Raw genomic sequence first — 20,007 nt, 5'->3', positions numbered from 1 at the left:
TCTGTCTGACAATTTACAGCCCAGGATTAGACTAATTTAATTATTGTTGCTTAATAAAGTATTTTAATATTTTATAAGAATAATACATTTTCATTTCTCTCTTTTTAAGGAAAGTTCTTAGTTACTATTCATTTAGTGTTTTTAAAAATTCTTAATTACTTTTAATAAGTTCTATTTTTAATAAGTTCTTAGTTTCTATTGTCACTACTTTTCAAATGAGCTTTGGATTCTGTAAAAAAACAAACAAACTGAAGTCTTTGGGATTCTGATTAAAATTGCAGTAAATCTATAACTAAATATGCAAGTAAGTGACATCCTTAAGACATTTTGTCTTAACTGTAAAGTTTAGAGATATATTTCATGTAATTATTATTTTATGCCTATATGAAATGTCATTGTTTTATCACATTTTTAATTAACTTTTTTTCAGGGATGTTTTTTTTTTTCTGGCTGCTTTGAGAATGATATACTGTTATCCAGAATCATGTAACTATTTGTTTACTATGTTTTAATCTCTTATCAAATTAATTCAAGAAACACTCTTGGGGGCTTCCCTGGTGGCGCAGTGGTTGAGAGTCCGCCTGCCGATGCAGGGGACACGGGTTCGTGCCCCGATCCCGGAGGATCCCGCGTGCCGCGGAGCGGCTGGGCCCGCGAGCCATGGCCGCGGAGCCTGTGTGTCCGGAGCCTGTGCTCCGCGACGGGAGAGGCCACAGCAGTGAGAGGCCCGCGTACAGCAAAAAAAAAAAAAAAAAGAAACACTCTTGTTAAATAATTTTTCAATTGTTATTTTAGTTATTGCAAAAAAATAATGTCACCATTTCCAGGAGCCATACTGACTTTTCCATTTTTAATCATTGCCTCCACATAAACTTTCAGACCCTGTATTTATTCTTATTTTGCATAGTCTTATTTTGTTCCCAATTTTGAAAGGGAATTTCTAATGATTCACATGTGGGTATGATGTCAGTTGTTTTAAAAGAAATGTTCTTTATCACAGTTAGGAACCATCCTTCAAATCTGAATAACTAAGAGATTTTATCATGAATGGGCACTGAAATTTATCAAATCCTTTTTCAGAATTTATGAGAAAAGTCTCTAGTGATATTTATTAGGATAATAATTTAAAACAACCATTTTCTGTTAAGATAAACCCTACTTGGTGATAGGGTTGCATTTTATCAATATTTTATTTAGAATTTTTGTAGTTATATATATATAAATTAGTTTAGCTAGGTCTTCTTTTTATACTCTCTATATTAAGTTTTTTGTCTCAATGTTATATACATATAAAATTAATTAGGGAGATTATCATCTTGTTCTCTACACAAAAACAAGAGAATTGAAAAAGAAAAAAAAAGTCCTTATAAGCAGACAACATAATTATTTACATAGAAAGCATAAGCAATTCTCTAAGGAAACTATTGGAACTAATAAGACTTTTCCATGAAATCGTCCACTACAAAATCAATATACAAACTCAACAGCATAACTTTACAAAACTAATAGCTAATTAGAATGTGAAATAAAAAAGAATCCTATTTAAAATAGGAATAAAAGAATACTTACAAATAAATTTAGCAAAATATGTATAAAATCTCTAAAATTATTTGAAATTTTACTCAAGGTAAGACTAGCTCCATAGCTAATACCCACAACTCCAAACTCCCAGAACCTCTATAATGAAGGGATTGCCATGAGCATCTCTAAGCTGCTACAAAGCAAATTTAAACTCCATAGTCATCTATTCACATGAATTGTTCTTATTTGCACATTTTTCCTGCAAAGATGGTAACTTGACTCTGTAGCTGTTGTACTGAAAGAGAGAATACTTCTGTGTGATGGAAGCCAGACATAGATCAATACCCATTTATTTGATAAGGAAAATCTGCTTTAAGCACGCCTATAATTTCATTATTTTACCACTGATTCACTTACACAAACGAAGAGAACAAACTTTTCAAAGTTACTTTCCCATTAAAGAGTTCATCCCTTCCTAACACCTGACTTCCTGTTCAATCCACACATCATCCAAATTTCTGTTCATTCTCCTCTTATGGAGCTCCTTCACTATGCCATGCACAGAGATAGACACTGGGAATATAAAACTAAATAAGACTACGCTTGCCGTAATAAATTCAAATCTAATAAAGAAAGTATATCCATCTGATATCCACCTGATAGTTTATCTAAATCATGCTATTGCTTACTGACATAACTTTCTACAACACAACTTCCCCAGTCTGAAGTTCTTTTAGCTGAAATATGTCTCCAGGTCATAGTCTATGGGGAAACTGTGTGTGAGTGTGTGAGTGTGTGAGTGTGTGAGTGTGTGTGTGTGTGTGTGTGTGTGTGTGTAAAATAAATTTTCTTGACTCTTCAATTACATTTTGTTTCATTCATACATAGAAACAACTTTCCTAGATTTAAAATTCTATGATCATAGACTCTCTCCCTCATAACTTTGTAGGCATTGCTCATTTCCTTCTGATATTTATTTTGTGAGGAAAACTATAGGCCAGCTGAAATTCTTTCCCTTTTCTTCTTGGATACATTTCTTTTTCTTCTCCTTTCTTCCCCCTCCTCTTCTTTTTCTCCTCCTTCTCCTTCTCTTCTTCTTTCACCTAGATATATATGGGTATAGTTTGTGCTTTTTAATTTTTCTAAAACAAATTGAATTCTTTAAAAGTTGAAGGCTTTTTTTAAGCTCAAGAAATTTGCTATTCTTATGCATTTGATTACGACTCCATTTTTCATTGTGGTTTCTTCAGGAGCATCATTTCCAGCAATAGGGTTTTGCCTGAGTCCTTGAGATATTGTTACCTTTTCCTTGTGCTGTAGAATTTTTTTTCAGAAGCCCCTGAGTTTTATATGTATATTTATCCTCAAATAAGAAGATCTATTCAGATCATACATTCAGGTAAACTGGATTACTCTTAGTCACATCTCAAAAATCCTTGGTTACTGATAGTTCCAACCATTTGAAGCTTATCTAAACTAGCTCAGTTTCTACTACTACATTTATTGACATCGTCAGTGACTACCAAGAAGAAAAGACATGTCCTAAAGCTCTCATCCCTCAAAACGTATCCTACTCTAGTCTCTTCCTACCAACAATGATTTACATGGTGTGAATACATACTGCCTTATGAGAGTAATCTTTCTCATCTCATTCTCCTCCAGGTAGTAGTGTTTGCTAGTAGTCATGGTGCTAATGAAAAGATTTTAAAAGAGAGGTGCTAACAGATCAGGTGAAATAGATAAATGATTAGAAATAATTCTTAGGCACTAGTCAGAATTGAAAGTTTAATTTTCTGATTTTTTCCACTTCTGAGTTTCCAGTAGGAGAAAACAGCAGTGACTGTCCATATCCACATCCTACCTACTTCCCAAATTCTACTATTCTTTGAAAGTCTGTCCCATTATGTGAATTCCAGAAGACCTTTTTAGAGGCAAGCTAGTTTTTCAGTGGAAAGAGACCTTCATTGAAAATAACAAGACCCACCACTGATACTGCCAAGCTATGGAAATGTGTACAAGACACTTAGCCTCAACTTCCTCACCTCTAAAACAAAGATATCGGATCAAATAGTTTCCAAGGCCCACTCTAGTTCTAACATTAAAACTATATATTTTTCAACACTAAAAAAAAATATTTCAGGTTAGGATAACTAAACTTTCCAAAACAATTCTAAAAGGATACCCAACTAGCATAGTGACTTACTTCCAGGATTTGACACATTTCCAATCTTAGTAATCACTGATTAATTTTTCAGCAACACATTTAAGCATGCTATAGCCATGGAAACTCACTGATACAAAGTAACAATATAAGATGTTTCAATCAATAGTAGGTTTAAGGATAAAACACAGAGAGCTATGAAACCATAAGCATCCCAGAACACAAAATTAATTTAAATATACATTTGAATGATTACCATGGGGCTTAATATAAAAAGCTGCAAATGAAAACTAAATATTATCACACACACAAAAATAACCTTAAGATACATAGATGCTTTCTGTCTATGCAGTATATTCTTTGTCTTAGATTTCACATCTTCTTCTGCCTTTTAGTTCACCAAGACTTTAAACGCCATTAACAACAACAACAAAAAAAACCACCAAGACAGTTTGCTTTCTCCTCTTTGATGTGAAAAAAGGAAGGGAGAGGGGAAAAGAGTAGAAGAGAAGCTATTCAATGAACATCACAGCATGTCAGAGATCTGAGGTCAAATTTCAGTTTTCCATTTACTGACTTTGAGAGGTAACTAACATCCGTGCCCAATTGCACCATCTGTAAAATATACACAATACCTTTATCTGATATCAGAGCAAGATCTTATCCTTAAAGCATTCAGCACAATGCCTGGCACACACAAGTAGTCAAAAATTATACACATAATTATCATTACCATGAATTACTTCAAACATAAATATTAAATAACATGGAGATAATGAGCAAAGAAAAAGGAAGGAACATGAGGAAAGCACAAAAGGCATAAGAGAAGGAATGGGGCTTAAGTCAAGCCACTGCCTGGTTTATTCTACTCCTACCACCTCTGATGATATCTAATGACCTAGAAACCTGAATGGAGGTAAGTTACTCCCACCTGGAGTCCTAGACTTGAAGGTGGGAGGAGAAGTAGGGCAGGCCAGCTGATATTGAACGATGACATTGCCAGAGCAGTCATCCCTCATGAATTCACCACACCTTTCCCCTGAGGGGCCCAGCAAAGTCCCATGAGGACTGATTCAAACCCCTTTGTCAGGGGCTTAAGCAGTTTGGTAAACTTGTACAAATGACTTGAGCAGCTGTGATATTTTTCACCTAATATTTTACAGGATGCTAATTGAGACTTGGAGGTAATTATTTAAAACATTACATGAATAATCATTACTAAATGTTTTTTAAATTATTCATTCATTCACAGAATGTACTAAAATCATGTTGGGTGAGAGACTAACTCTATTAGCGGTGCTTATATAATGCTATATCATAATCTGATAGTAATCAGGATCTATTATCAAAAAGCTTTTTATCAAAAGCTGCTCTTCTAAAGAGAACTTCAAATAAAACAATCAGTTCTTTCATCCTCCTGCCCTTTGCCAATGTTTACTCACATGAGCATTACTCATTCCTGAATAGAGTGGTACGCATGATCCAATAATGTTGGTGACAAAGGACACATTTTAGGGGCCCAGATGTTGACTTCAGGCACAATACCCTAATTTCTATGGATTTAGAATAGACAAGATTATGTAACAGGCATAGCCTCTGATTAAATCTTCATTAAATGCTCACAAAAATTGTTAAATAGATGAATAACAAGCTTCATATTAGATTATTTTCATATTTCATTCCATCACAAATGGAAATTTCTTATATGTTACCTTTTTTTCTCTTTTTGGAAAATAACTGCTTGATTGATATATACCTTCTTCAACTTGAAGATGCTTCTATTCAATACCATTTTTATTCAGGGATAGGCAATCAACAGATTTCACCATGCAAATGTTAGATGGATCAGATCAAGGTTATAGCAAACCAACCCCACCAAATGGGAAGAAAAATCTATTGCACAGTGCAACACAGATGTAAACCACATCTGACTGAATTAAGCAGCTTCCATAGTTTCAGCAACTACAAAGGTATTGTTTCAGCAACTGCAAAGGTATTAAATGAATCAACTCAAATAGGTACAATCATAAAAATAACTGTGCAAACTGAAACTGTTCAAAGCAATCTTGCTAATTAATGGGGAAAATTATAATTCTACCAAGACTTTTGAAAACATTCTGTCAAAAGAAAGAAAATCTTTTGCTGTCAGCTATAAATGTATAGGGAAATGAAAGAAGAGAAAACATCTGTTTAATATGCTGTAATTGGAAGCATTAGAAACATGGAGAATTAAAGCACTTCGTTTCTTTTAAAATCTTATCAAGTGTAGTTTGAACAGCACTTGCCTTTTTCTTCTCATCACATAACCATAAGGCGCAAGCACCTTTTCTGTGCCTTGGTGAATTGTCATTCCAAAGTTTGGATCAGTCATCAACAGTTTATTCTTCCTGCTTTCCATGCGGTAACATATCTCAGAGTTCCTTTAATGTGAAGTTTTTCTCCAATGTCACCTCTACTAGGACATCTTCATCTTCTTTCTCATTTATGTCAATAAGGTCACTTTTCATTAAGTTCCTTGTCTGCTTCTCTAGAGCCCGGCATGGGCAGTAATGTCAACATTCACAAGGTCAGTAATTTTTTTCTATTAATCCATTTACATTCTATACAAATTTCACTCCAGTGTTATCACTTTTTGTTCCTTAGTTGCACTTTCTTCTTTTCTGGCTCTTCCCTCTTTTGATTATCCAGGTTTTTATCACTGGAAAACAAGGCAGCAACACAACTACACACTTTGCTATGTGTGAACTGAACAGGAGCAGTGACCAATCACCAACAGACTTTAAAAAAGTCATGTCATTGGTTGCTGATGATAATACCTGTTACTTTTATGATGATCTGTGGACTAAGAAACTAGCAGCAAAGTTTGTACTTTAGGCAATGATACACGTTCAATAGGCCATGATAACTGAAATTTGAATGTGTCAGTGGGAAATGGGTGCTATTTAACTAAACTGTGGGCACTGAAATCCAGGCGTGTCATGGAACATGAAAACCCGTGCAAAGTGAGGACTGCTCGCATGTTTAATCAATGAATAAATATAAACTGGCCATTTAATATGTATCAAAAGAATATTATGTTTATTGTATGAATTAGAGATAAGAAGTATGGATTATTAATATGAATAGAGGCTTCCTGCCATTATGGAATATAGTTAAGAAGAAAAATATCTGTATAAGTAACTACAATACTAGGCATAACATAGGTGCTAGGAGTGGTATAAACACTGTGCCATGGAAACACAAACCTGGAGTTCTCAGGAGACAATTATGAATAGCATGACTCTTAAGCAATAATTGTAATAATGATAAAATCTTTTACACTAGTTGCATCTACTCAAAATTGTCAGAAGACGATCACATTCCTAATTCCACTTTTTTAGGGTTGTACCGTATTAAGCAGGCATCTCTCAAGACTGTGTTTGACTTGGTTGATCAGTAAATTTCACATTTTATGTTAGAAAAGGAAATGTGTATTTTCTAGTCAATGTTTCCACCCAAGAGGTTCCACAAAATTCTTCAGGGACTGCTGAGTACATAAGTTTGATTTTTAACATGCTTTTCCCCACCAATGCAGCCCTCCAAATCTTTTTAGAAAACACACACACACGCAGAGTTAGGATGTACAAGTGGAGGATGAGAGAGCAGCAGTTTGGGAAAGGGAAAAACATATCCATTCATGTAGAGTACCTTTTAAAAAGCTTTAGGCACATTTCTTTAGCTGTTAGTTGTTTTCAAACAGCATAAAATTTCTCCTCCATAAGTAAGAGCACCAAACAGAAACCACATATTTTCCTAATTCAAGTTTTATATATTTTCCAATAAAAATCAAATTCTATAACAACACAGTTAAAGCCTTTAAATTACCTTGGTAAAGTTTCTGGTTAGAAACTCAGATGAAGAAATGGTACCTCCTGGTGAGTGCTCTGATGGAAGGCTTTTCTCAATTACAAATCTGTTAAATCAATAACTTTCCTGACCATAATTTCTAGATGTTTACTCTGGGTAGAAACCAGCCACTGCTACATTACTGCTTATAGTAATACATATAAGACCACACATAAAAGTCTTAACCACAAACCCAGGTACTGAGCAGGCTCTGATCCTTGGTGTAACAACAGAGACAAATACACAATCTGGATGCATTTTCAGTGTTGCTGAGACACCATCTCTCATTTACTCTGATTTCAACAATAGTTAAACAAACAAACAAAAAAAACCTTTAGTAATCAAGAAAACTCATTTCACTGAATTCTTGATTAATCAAAGGTTTTATTGATATATCATAGTGGGAAAGAATATTCCCTAAGAGACATTCAACATGAGGGCTCTTAAAAACCTTCCATCTCTAGTGTACTCAACCCAGAAAATCTTACTGAAGAAAGCAAGAATTCCAAAGTTGTTGGGGAAAACTCCAGTCACTCATGTTGTCTTATTGCAGTATTTGATTTATATAACTAAGCATCAATGGATTTTTCTCCATAATTTTTCTATGAATCTTTGAGGTATTTAATAACTTTGAAATACTCTTATTAAGAATTATTATCATCATAAACTTGGATCCATTTACTAGATAGTTGTTATGTGCAAGGCACATAATATCCTACATATTTTTCAAAATTTTCCCTTTTTAGCCTCACCATAATGTTGCCAGGTAGGTGGGTTTATCCCCACTTTACAAATAAGGAAATGCAAGTTTATGGAGTTTTAAACTGTTAATGAGTGACAGACCAGATTCATGATCAGGGAAGTCTGATTTCATTGCCCAGTTTTTTTATACTATGTTATAGTATTTGAGGAAATCAGGAATATAACTACAGATTATTTTTATAGAATAATAAAAAAAATGAGTATTTTACAGTAGAGGTGTTTGGACAGAGCTTCATAAGATAATGGAGGGAGGATGTTCCAAATATGTGGTTTGAGTGGATGAAAACATGAAGAAAGTTTTGAAGAATTAAGCCAAAGACAACAGCATTGACCAGAAGTACAGACGAAGGAAAGGTCATCAGAAGCATCCTTGAAAGGGGCTGGGTTTTAGGATTTTATTCATGATATAATAAGATGCAAGTGGGAGGTTTTCCAGAAGGGAATAGGGTGATAAAAATGATATATCTTTTACACAGATGAGACAAATTCTTTCAAAATCTAGGTCTGACTATGCCACCCATAGCCAAAAACTTAAAAGACTTCTCTGTATCTCCAAGATAATGTCTAACAACTTTTATTTATTTATTTTATTTTTTGTCTAACAACTTTTAAATGGCATTCAAAGGACCAACATTTTCTTTAACATTTCATCTTGTTACTCCATCTATGCTTGCTCCATCCATAATGAACTCCTTGCAGTTTCCAGGACACACCATTGTTTTATGCATCCACACGTGGGCGCATGCTATTTCCTGCTCCTTTGTCTAAAAAAAAAATGAATTTCAACTCAACCTTCAAGAGCCTCCTTAAGCATTTTCTCCCCTGTAAAATCCATCATGATAACAGTTAAACAGCGAGTATCCATATTTTATGTCCTGTCTCCCCTACCAAAAAAAAATTGTCTCAATGTTCCTCAAGACCTAAGAATATTGTGAAAATACTAGAGGCATTTCCATTAAAGTTATGAGCAAATCAAAGATGTTAACTCTATTAGCCAAGGTCGCAGTAGGAATCAGATGGCACACCCAATTAAGATTATTTGAGAAGGATTTAATGGAGAAACTATGGACAAAGGTATGTGCTGGATATAAAGAGACCAGAAAAAATGGTAAACTAACCTCCCTGCAACAAAAATAACAAAGGAGGAAGAAGCTCCTAAAACCAGGAAAGAGACTGTCTCCTATTGAGGGCTGTGAGGGGAATTTTGAATTTTGGTTGCAAGATTCAGCCAGCAAAAGGTGACCCCACAGGAAGGAGACTAAAGAAATAAATACCTGACCGGACTCTACTCACTCCTTGCCCTACCTTGCCAGGACTTCTCAGCGGCAGTACAGTATAGAGGAGATCATTGAATTGTCCATCTAAGGGCAGAGTGGAGAAGGGTGGAAAATGAATTTGGAGAGCCAAATGGTGGATAACAAGCATGTCCACTTCTAACACTGTCATGGAATATAGTATTAGAAACATAAGCTAATAAAATTAGCCAAGGCAAACAATATGAGGTATAAAAACTGGAAAGGAGAAGTGTCATTCACTGAAAATAATATGATTGTATTTCATTTACTCAAAGGGGTAAATGTAAATCTTCCATTAAAAATTCAGTTGGCTGAATAAAAAAAATATACAAAAATCACTAGCCTTCTTGTTATACAATATAATGGAATAAATGGTCCCATTTAAAATAGGATGAGATACAGAGTGAAGTAAGTCAGAAAGAGAAAGACAAATACTGTATGCTGACACATATATATGGAATTTAAGAAAAAAAATGTCATGAAGAACATAGGGATAAGACAGGAATAAAGACACAGACCTACTAGAGAATGGACTTGAGGATATGGGGAGGGGGAAGGGTAAGCTGTGACAAAGTGAAAGAGCGGCATGGACAAATGTACACTACCAAACGTAAGGTAGATAGCTAGTGGGAAGCAGCTGCATAGCACAGGGAGATCAGCTCGGTGCTTTGTGACCGCCTGGAGGGGTGGCATAGGGAGGGTGGGAGGGAGACGCAAAAGGGAGGGGATATGGGAACATATGTATATGTATAACTGATTAAATTTGTTATAAAGCAAAAAATAAAAAATAAAAAATAAAAATAATAAAAAAATAAAAAATAAATAAAAATAAAATAAAATAAAATAGGATGAGATACCACAACTAGGAATAAGCTTTTAAAATGTTTAATATTCACATGAAGAAAAATGTAAAACATAATTGAAATACATAAAAGAAGACTTGAATAATGGGAAGATATATTCTATTCTTCATAAAGATGTCACCAGTTTAGGAATGATATCAAACTATTTTATTTTTCCAAAAAGTGTTATCAGCTCCTCTTATAAGTCCTACTTTCTACTGCACAGACACCTCCTTCACTGATATCAACACCCAGGTACATACCATGTTAATTACTTGCACTATTAGAAAGTTATTCAGGTTCTAAGACATTGTTCTGCTCACATTAAAGTTTTAATCACTTATTGGATTCAAAGCTCTCCTTCTTTCTCTACACAAGCAGAGGGAAATGGTGACTCTAGCAGTAGAAGCAGGAGGTGGAGGAAGACATGAGCTTCTGTAATGTGTACCTTTCCTCTTTCTCCTGGACGTAGTTTCCCTGATATTGAGAAGGAAGGAAAGAGAGAAAAGACAAAGATGACTCTTTATTTAAACTTCAATGGTTGGGGACTTCCCTGGTGGTCCAGTGGTAAAGAATTCACCTTTCAACCCAGGGGACGTGGGTTCAATCCCTGGTCGGGGAACTAAGATCCCACATGCCCAGGGGCAGCTAAGCCCATGCGCCACAATTACTGAGCTCGTGCACCTCAACTAGAGAGCCCACACGCCACAACCAGAGAGAGAAAACCACGCACCACAATTAGAGAAAACATGCAGGCCACAACTAGAGAGAAGCCCATGAGCCACAGCAAAGAGCCTGTATGCTGCAATGAAAGATCCCACATGCCTCAACGAAGATCCCGTGTGCCGCAACTAAGACCCGATGCAGCCAAAAATAATAAATAAATAAATAAAATAAAAAAATAAACTTTAGTGGTGGCCATTAGTGGTCATTATCTATTTAAAGGTCATTGTCTATTCAGTTAGTGGTAGAGCTTTTCCAGCTCCTTCTCTTAGGGGAAGTACAAGCTTGATTGATAGAACTGGCTGGTGTGAAACTTATTTCCAAATAGTTCCCCAGGGCACTGATGATCTCTTCCAAGACTCAAGACCTGGCCACTTTTTCCTGCTGCACCTCACCTGGGCGTAGCACATTCCTTTGAGAGGCCTGCCTCTTTACCACATCTGTGACAATCCCTGATAAAACCAGAGACTACAATCACATTTTCCCTCTCTTGTCCCCAACTCTGACACTTCAAGGCCATTCAGGAGCCATCTGCCATATTTCTCAGCAACCATGACTTTAAGCAGAAGGGAAGGTCCTGGCATACTCTGTGGCTTGCTGTTCCTCACTTGGCCATGCTCAGGTCTGCTAAGTAGGCAGCCAATTAAAAAATGAAATGCTCATCTTGCTGGCACTTCCGGAGTCTAGGAGTACTTCTCTTGGAGTTTTCTTTCCTTCACCTCAGGAAAAGGAAACATTTCTGCTCTTCCCTTCCCACAGAACAATGAACAGTCCCTTGACTAATGCCCAAAGTGATCCCTTTCTATCTTTCAATTCTTTTATTATCAAATGGCTGGGGTGGGGTTTGGGTGAGAGAGCTGCTTGTGGTGAAGCAGCTCTTCTCAGCAGGTCCTGTTAAGAGTTTCTGGCTGAATTCCAGTGATTTCCTGAAGTTAGAAATCGGAAGTCTCTTAGAACCTTTCATTTTCAGCTTGGTCACTAGCCATTTATTTTACAAAAATAAGATTCTTATTACTCTCATATATATTGTAAATGGTTAAAATCTCTATAGGGCAAAATTAGAATTCCACCTACCTTTGACAAATAAATACGATTTCTAGAAATTATCCTATAGATAAACTTGTAAATATGAAAAATAATTATTTGTTACATTTTGCTCATAAGAGCAAGAGATTAGAAACAACCAAAGTGTAGTTAAATAAATAATGGATGTTCATATAATGGAATAAAGGCTAAACTTTATTTTAAATGTTTTAGATATTTTAGTGTTTTCATTATTTGGTAAGCAGATTAGTGATTCATTTTTAAGCAAGTACTCAGGGAACACTGACTTTGTAGTTAATGCAGTGATATTCCAGACTATATTAAAGAATGGAGCATAGCTTTATGCATGCTGAAATGGACTGATCTTCTTAAAATATTTTTAGGTGAAAAGACAAAGGCAAGGTAAATGATCATTAGAGTATGTGCTTTTATTTGTGAAAAAAATATACGTGCTTATAGGTGATATGTTAATAGATAAGTGTGTGTGTGTATGAGGTTGATGTAGTTATCCCTGCTTTACAAATGAGAAAACCAAGACTTGAGAACATAGCAAATTCCAATCACAGAACCAGTTGCAGCATAACTATGATTTGAATTCAAGCTTATCTGACCCCAAATCACAGGCACTTTCCAATACAACGTGCTTAACCTTTGACTAACCTTTATCAGGGTAGAATTGACTACTCCTTTTTATACCATCAGTCGACCTTGTAAATGTATCTATTTTAGAATGTATCACACTATAGGCAGCAATATGAGTATATGTTGCTCTCCCCTGGTCTAGTGTGGGCCTTGTGAGGGCAGGTGCTCTGTAGAGCCATCTTTGTATCCTGGGTGCTCTGGTGTGGTACACTGAAGAAAAGCACTTCACAAAGGAATGAAAGGCATGATACATCTTTGTACATAAGCAACAACGAGGAGAGTTTTATTAAGTGCCTAGTAAGGCAGCTGCCCCCTTTTTTTTTTAACAATAGTAATACTAAGAGTGTGCCTTAAGGTATCTGAGTACTATATGAAAGTTTAGCTAAATGGGCTAAATATGGTTATACCCAAGCCTCAAACCTGCATAGCAAATTTAATTTAGTGAACATTTATCAAAATCTATTATGTGCTATTAACAAAAAGAACCATTTATTTCTATGATAACACTTTACAGTCCCTTGTGCACAGAATGCTGATGTCCATTATTAAGTGGTCTGAAAGGTCAGGCCAGTAAACTTTTGCTGATTTGCAGGTCCCTCCTCCAGAGATTCAGTGGGTCAGATATCTGTTCATGTGGACATCACCGCCACCCCAGGAACAGGAGAGCATAAAGTCACTATAAAAGGTATATTCGGGTCCAGGTAGATAAAACAGCCTATGAGACTTTAACCTCTGGAAATAATTATATCAAAAATGTTTTTTCTTGAATCTCTCTTTAAAAATCTATATTAAATGATTTCAGGGCATGCTCAGAATTTCTTCATGAATCTAGAACTTTTGATTTAAAACTGAAAAAAATGAATGGCACAGGTACTTAACCTATGTTACTTGAAATATCTAAATGGTTTAAATACATTGGTGATTACATTTCAAAACTGTATACATTGAACATGTTCTCTATGGTTGAGGCTATGATGTACATTGAACACTGGTGCTGTGGTTGCCTCCAACTTGCCAATGACATTTTAGATGTTAAGTCAGCATGTTCTTACTATCCACATAATCTACCTACTTTTTCTATGTGATTTCCAACAACTGTTTGATTTTTTTTAAATGGGTGGTTGAATCAATTGGTTTTATATTATAAAAGCACAATCTGAAAATAGGGGTCATTTCAAAGATGTAATTTAATGATTAATACTTTGCTCAATAGAACCATGTTCTATTTTTATATTATTATAGACTTAGTCACTTTAAATAATATCTACTTTAATCAAAACCATGGCCTTCTAACATATTTTAAAATTGCATTACCTAATGTATCTTTGTATTATAAAAGTAACACTGCTGGGCCTCCCTGGTGGCGCAAGTGGTTGAGAGTCCGCCTGCCGATGCAGGGGATACGGGTTCGTGCCCCGGTCTGGGAGGATCCCATATGCCGCGGAGCGGCTGGGCCCGTGAGCCATGGCCGCTGAGCCTGCGCGTCCGGAGCCTGCGCGTCCGGAGCCTGTGCTCCGCAACGGGGGAGGCCACAACAGTGAGAGGCCCGCATACCGCAAAAAAAAAAAAAAAAAAAAAAAAAAATTAAAAAAAGTAACACTGCTATGGGCTATAATCGATTATATACAGTACTGGTAATCATACAGAAAAGTGGGCATGACTATATATTCCAGTGTCACTAAATATATTTGAAGGATATTTTGACAATGCATATCAAATGGTAAAAGTTTTATCAACCTTTTGCATTAGCAAATTTAATTATAAGACAATTCCTTAAGGATATCATCATCAAAGGATGAGCAAACCTGTATGAGAATGTTCATTTAAGTATTATTTATGATGCCTGAAATTAGGAAACCGCCATAATATGCAACAACAAGTGATTGGGTAAATACAGAATGAAATGTACATATAATGAAATATTTGCTGTTGGAAAATATATAATAAATTAGAATGCTACCCGTGATGGGCTTAAAAAATAAAGCTACTTATAAGACTGCAATACATTATGATCCCATTCTATATATAAAGATTGAAAACATCATACCAAAATATTAACAGTCATTTCTTCTGAGTGATAAAATTATAGATTTTTAAAATCTATTTTCTGTATATTTTCTAAATATTTTATGATGAACATATAATTTTAATATGAAAAGCATCATTTTTTCACCTAAATAACTTTTCAGTATTAATGATTGTCATTTCAATTACAGCTAACATTTGCCATCCCAATGCCACATGGCTTAGAGCTGAAAGTACCATCAAGCGTGCAGCCCAGAGAGTAAATTGTCTTTCCTTGTCAGTGGGGTTAGGGTGCTATCAAATGCAAGTTACACCTTCATACGTCATTTTTAAAAATAAAAACTCACTCTAAGGATCAAAGGGAGAGTCTAGACTTCCACACATTGGTTTGCTAATACTTTATATTCCTGTCTCTTTCCTTTTGGTTTTTAGTGATTGCTATTAATGACTTAAACTGGCAGACCACTGCAATGTTCCGCCCTTTTGTGGAAGTTTGTATACTGGGACCCAACCTCGGAGACAAGAAGAGAAAACAAGGCACAAAGACAAAAAGCAACACGTGGTCACCAAAATATAACGAAACATTTCAGTTGTAAGTTATGACCTGACTCCTTTATTCAACCAGGCAATAGGCATTGTAGAGCTACACTTATGAGCGACTCACAGGGTAGGAATGGCACTGGGCTTTGCTAAGGAAAGCAAAACCTATGGGTTTAAGGATTCCTGTTCATCATTGATCCAAGGCAAATGAAGAAGGCTCTGTTTTTAGTTCTCTTCCATTAGTTTAGTATTTGTCCAGTGCCTACCATGTATCAGGCAATAGTATAGGCATTGGATATATGTAGAAGGAGGATTTTGCTCTTGTGGAAGTTACTCTCTAGAGGTAAAGAACATATGATAAACTACATCATAAATAAATAAAGTTATCATATGATAGTACTAAGCAGAGCATTAAAACAGGATGATGTAATAGAATGATCGGTTGGCTGCTTAGACGGGGTGTTCAGGGAAGCCTCTCTGAGCATGTGCCTTTTAAATAGGAACCTGAGAAAATAAAGAACCAGTCAGGTAAGGAAGAGAGTTGAGAGCATTTTAGGACAAGGAAAATTGCGAGTGCAAGGATTCTAATCAGGAGCATGCCTGGCATATTTAAGAAACAGTATATAGTGGGCAAGGGAGTGAGATAAAATGAATTTGAAGAGGTGGTCAGGTACTACATCACACAGGGCTTTGAAGTCAGTGGTAAAGGATCCTGGGTCACATTCTAAGCTCAATAGGAGACGTTGAAGGATTTTCATATGAGGGTTTGAACAATCTTATTTACGTCATTAATGATTATTGTGTTTGCTGTATAGAGAAGAAACTATAGGGAAGGCAAGACCAAGCAAGTAGAGATAAGTTAGAAGGCTATTGCAGTAGTCTAGGTAAGAGATAATAGTGACTGATCAGATAGTCTTAGGGAGGAAGGAAGTAGTCAAGAGATGGAAAAAAGTGGAAATATTTTGGATATGTTTTGGAGTTCTAAGAGATCCTATAGAATTTACAGTGGGTTGGAGATAGAATATGAAAGAAAGTGTATATGAATTAGGCTCCCAAGAACATTCAATTTAGATTAATTCAAGACATATATTTACAAAGGAGTGTACAAAGATGTGAAAATAGAGGGACTATGAGCCATAGTGATGTAACCTGGGGCTAGTAATAGCCAGGTTATTACCCCTCCTGTGCCTACAGGAGAGGAAGAGCAGTTACTACAATCGGGACTGTGAAACTTCATTTGTAGTCATTCACCTTATTAGGAGAGTAACCTTCCATGGAAGGAGACAGCCTACTTGAGGGAGCCTCACATGCAAGAAGCCAGAGAAATAAACTCTGACCTCACTCTCATCATTTTTTTCTGATTTTCTAATGACACTCCCTTTTGGCCAAACCCAACTGGAAGCCAGAGCACAGAAAAACTCAATGTGTGTAGTCCTTACAGGTCAGCATTGTATTGCAAAGTACAAGAAGAAGGATGGAGAGTAGATCCAGTTGGGGCAAATGGAAGCTATCTGGCACTGAATAAAATCAAGGATGACTCCTAGTTTTCGGCATAAGCAATTGGGTAGATGTTGAGTCACTGAGATGGGGAAATAGAGACAGGCGATGAGGAGATCAAAGATTTTGTTTTAAATCTATTAATTTGGAGATGCCTACAGTACCTCCAAGAGGAGATATTAAATACATAGTTAGATATAACTTGAGAATTATCTGCATATAGATGTAAGTAATTCTACAAATCTACATGAGCTGACCCAGAGAAAGAGAGCAGGGACACAGGACCAAGCCCTAGGGGCTTCATACACACGCACACGCATGCACACTTACCAAACCGTCCCTTACTGGTTTGATTCTTTGTTATTTTGCATTCTCGATTTTCCAGAGACCTTGCAGCACTCTGTTCTCTGAATATTTCACTCTCTTACCACTCATTAAAACTTAACTATCCTACCACATCAATTAAAAGGGTTCTAACAGATTAATCCCACTAATAATGCCTGCTAATAAACCAGCTCACAAGATTCCACCTATCTGCTCCTCCAAACTACACAAAAACTTTGATCCAATTGAAAAGTCTTCCAAAAGGTTCTAGGAATACTTGGATAATGCAAAATTCAGATACAACACTGTAAGCTACCAAGACCACAATTCTGGAAAAAGGTGGCATTTTGACTCATTTTATTTCGCAAGAAGACCCAGATCCCATCATATTTTGCCATTCTATTCTTACCCCCCTGGATTCCATCTTCTTGTATTTTATTTCAGATTGTCTCTTAAAATAAGTACACAGTTTAGTTGTCAATGTCACCTGGAAACAAAAGTCTGACTCGGCAAAATGTTTGATCAGAAAAAATGACTTAGAAAAGGAAGGAATTTGGAAGCTCGTACTGCTGAGGAATAGATGTGCATTCATTAAAAAGGACTATCTCAGGACGAATTAAAATAAGAGGCAGGGAAGGATTATCCTCAGAGTTTCACCACTCAGCCTTCTTCATTAGGTTCAGTTCTGCACTAAGTTGTCTTGGGTTGTTATTAGGAGAGGCCATCCTCAGTCCCAATCTTGACAGGTCTAACTGCTGCCATAGGAAAGAGCTGGCATTGAAGCACCAGGTTCTGCTGGAACTGATTTACTCTGGAGATCTGTATGCAATTTAACATCTTGTGAATAGTGCTTGATAGTCTGTGCAGTGTATTCCCCTGAGAAAAGGCTCCTAGATATAATAGCATATCCAGGAGTCTGAGGTAAAGAAAGGAAATTGTAATAACAGATGTTGAAATGGCACAGAAATTCTTCCAAAAGGTACCCGTCCCCCCTGGCTTAGCTTCCATGACCCCTAGTAACGCCTCCTACCCCTATATCACTGGGGAGACCTTGCCTCCAATGAATTAATTACAACATAATATTTTAATTCCAGTTTCTATTAATATCCTTAACATCAGGGCAGTAAAGCATTTTTAGACTGATTTCCTATTTCCATCTAGGGAAAGAAGGAGTTTTTAAGTTCGACTGCAGAGCAATAGCTATGTAAATACAATCTAAGTAAAATTTAAAGGATATTTGCATCAGAGTTCAAAGACAATGATACTCTATTTGCCAATATAATATTCTGAGCAGTATATAAAATTTTCAACAGTCTATTAGAACCATATTGATCCCTATTTGAAAACACTCAAAATCCATATTTTTAATCCACACAGCATTCTGAGTAAAGAAAACCACCCACGGGCCTATGAACTTCACCTTTCAGTTAAAGATTACTGCTTTGCCAGAGAAGATCGAATTATCGGAATGACAGTAATTCAGCTCCAGAACATAGCAGAAAAGGGAAGCCACGGGGCATGGTACCCCCTATTGAAAAACGTCTCTATGGATGAAACTGGTTTGACTATCCTTAGAATCCTCTCACAGAGGACCAGTGACAATGTGGCTAAAGAATTTGTAAGACTTAAATCTGAAACAAGATCTGCTGAAGAGAGTGCTTGAAACAAATACTGCAAGAGAGCATCTTTGAGAATTCATAAACTATAACTGTTTGACTACTGCATGCATGTGCAAATACACGGGAATGTTTATTTCACTATGTTTCAGTGTTTGCTAGTACTCAAGAACAATGTCTACAAGGTATGTGGAGAACCTGTGGAACTTTTATACCATTTCTGGTCTTTGAGAAATAAATGTTCCATGAAGTGCCAAAATTATGATATAAAGTGAAATATCCAGAGTATCTTTTAAAATGTTTATTTCATTACCAAGTTCTCATCCATTAAACATAGTAAAAAAGTCTCTTAAGTTGGTCGATTAGTTGTCCTTGTTACATTGGTGTATATGGCCAGTAGATATGAAAGCATCTGTTACTCAAATTCTATTTTATTTAGACTTACCTCATTATAGATGTCTTACAAATACCCTTTTCTATCATGACTAGAAATGCATTTACTTCTAGAAAGCATTTGTAATTTTATAGTTGCAGATATATTGTGATGATTTTTGCGTACATATTAAAATAGAAAATGTGGGAAATATTTTATGCCAACCGGTTTCCAACCTTTCTGAAATCACTGTGAAGAAATGCTCTTAAAAGCAAACTTATAAAAAGTAATGCTAAATAGTTTGTTAACAGTGTTTGATATATCAACAGAACTTTGTTCTTTAAAACTGCCAAGGTCACATCACATTTGTAAAAAAAAAAAAAAAAAAAACGGTAAGTTGAAGCATTTGCCATCTAGCATTATGTCTTGGCTTTACTAAATTTCATCCTTTAGAAAGAAATACGACTAATGGTTTAGGAGTATGATGGAAGGTTTGTTTCTTAAATTACCTATGATAAGTAATTATACTGTTAGTGTTTTCCTTCTGACAGTTATGACTAACTCCTTATTTACTGAGTGCTATAATCAATTAAATGCTTTTCTCTTTTTAGAAATATTCAACAATTTTTTACTGAATGCAGCATTACTATATATTGCACTAGAGCAAAAAGTCATGTCTTCAACTATTTAGTGAAAAATGTAAAATGTAGTCTGAAGAAATTGCTTACAGTTTTGTAATTTATGTTATTTATAAGCC

The 20,007-nt window shown here is 35.8% G+C and overlaps 1 protein-coding gene across 2 annotated transcripts in view; it reads left to right on the top strand.

Annotated features, from left to right (window-relative positions):
* The window catches only part of UNC13C (unc-13 homolog C), a 587,724-nt gene extending 568,800 nt beyond the window's left edge, over positions 1-18,924 (top strand). For both annotated transcript variants that reach the window (XM_060095294.1, XM_060095293.1), the window contains 3 exons: positions 13,468-13,560; positions 15,333-15,492; positions 18,639-18,924. In XM_060095294.1, coding sequence (XP_059951277.1) covers positions 13,468-13,560; positions 15,333-15,492; positions 18,639-18,924 — 539 coding nt within the window. The remainder of the gene's footprint in view (positions 1-13,467; positions 13,561-15,332; positions 15,493-18,638) is intronic.
* Positions 18,925-20,007: the final 1,083 nt, after the last annotated feature.

The sequence above is a fragment of the Mesoplodon densirostris genome, chromosome 4 (genome assembly GCF_025265405.1).
Source record: "Mesoplodon densirostris isolate mMesDen1 chromosome 4, mMesDen1 primary haplotype, whole genome shotgun sequence".
Classification (NCBI taxonomy): Eukaryota; Metazoa; Chordata; class Mammalia; order Artiodactyla; family Ziphiidae; genus Mesoplodon; species Mesoplodon densirostris.
The sequence above is the reverse complement of the archived record's forward strand: the minus strand, read 5'-3'. Positions and strand labels throughout refer to the sequence as shown.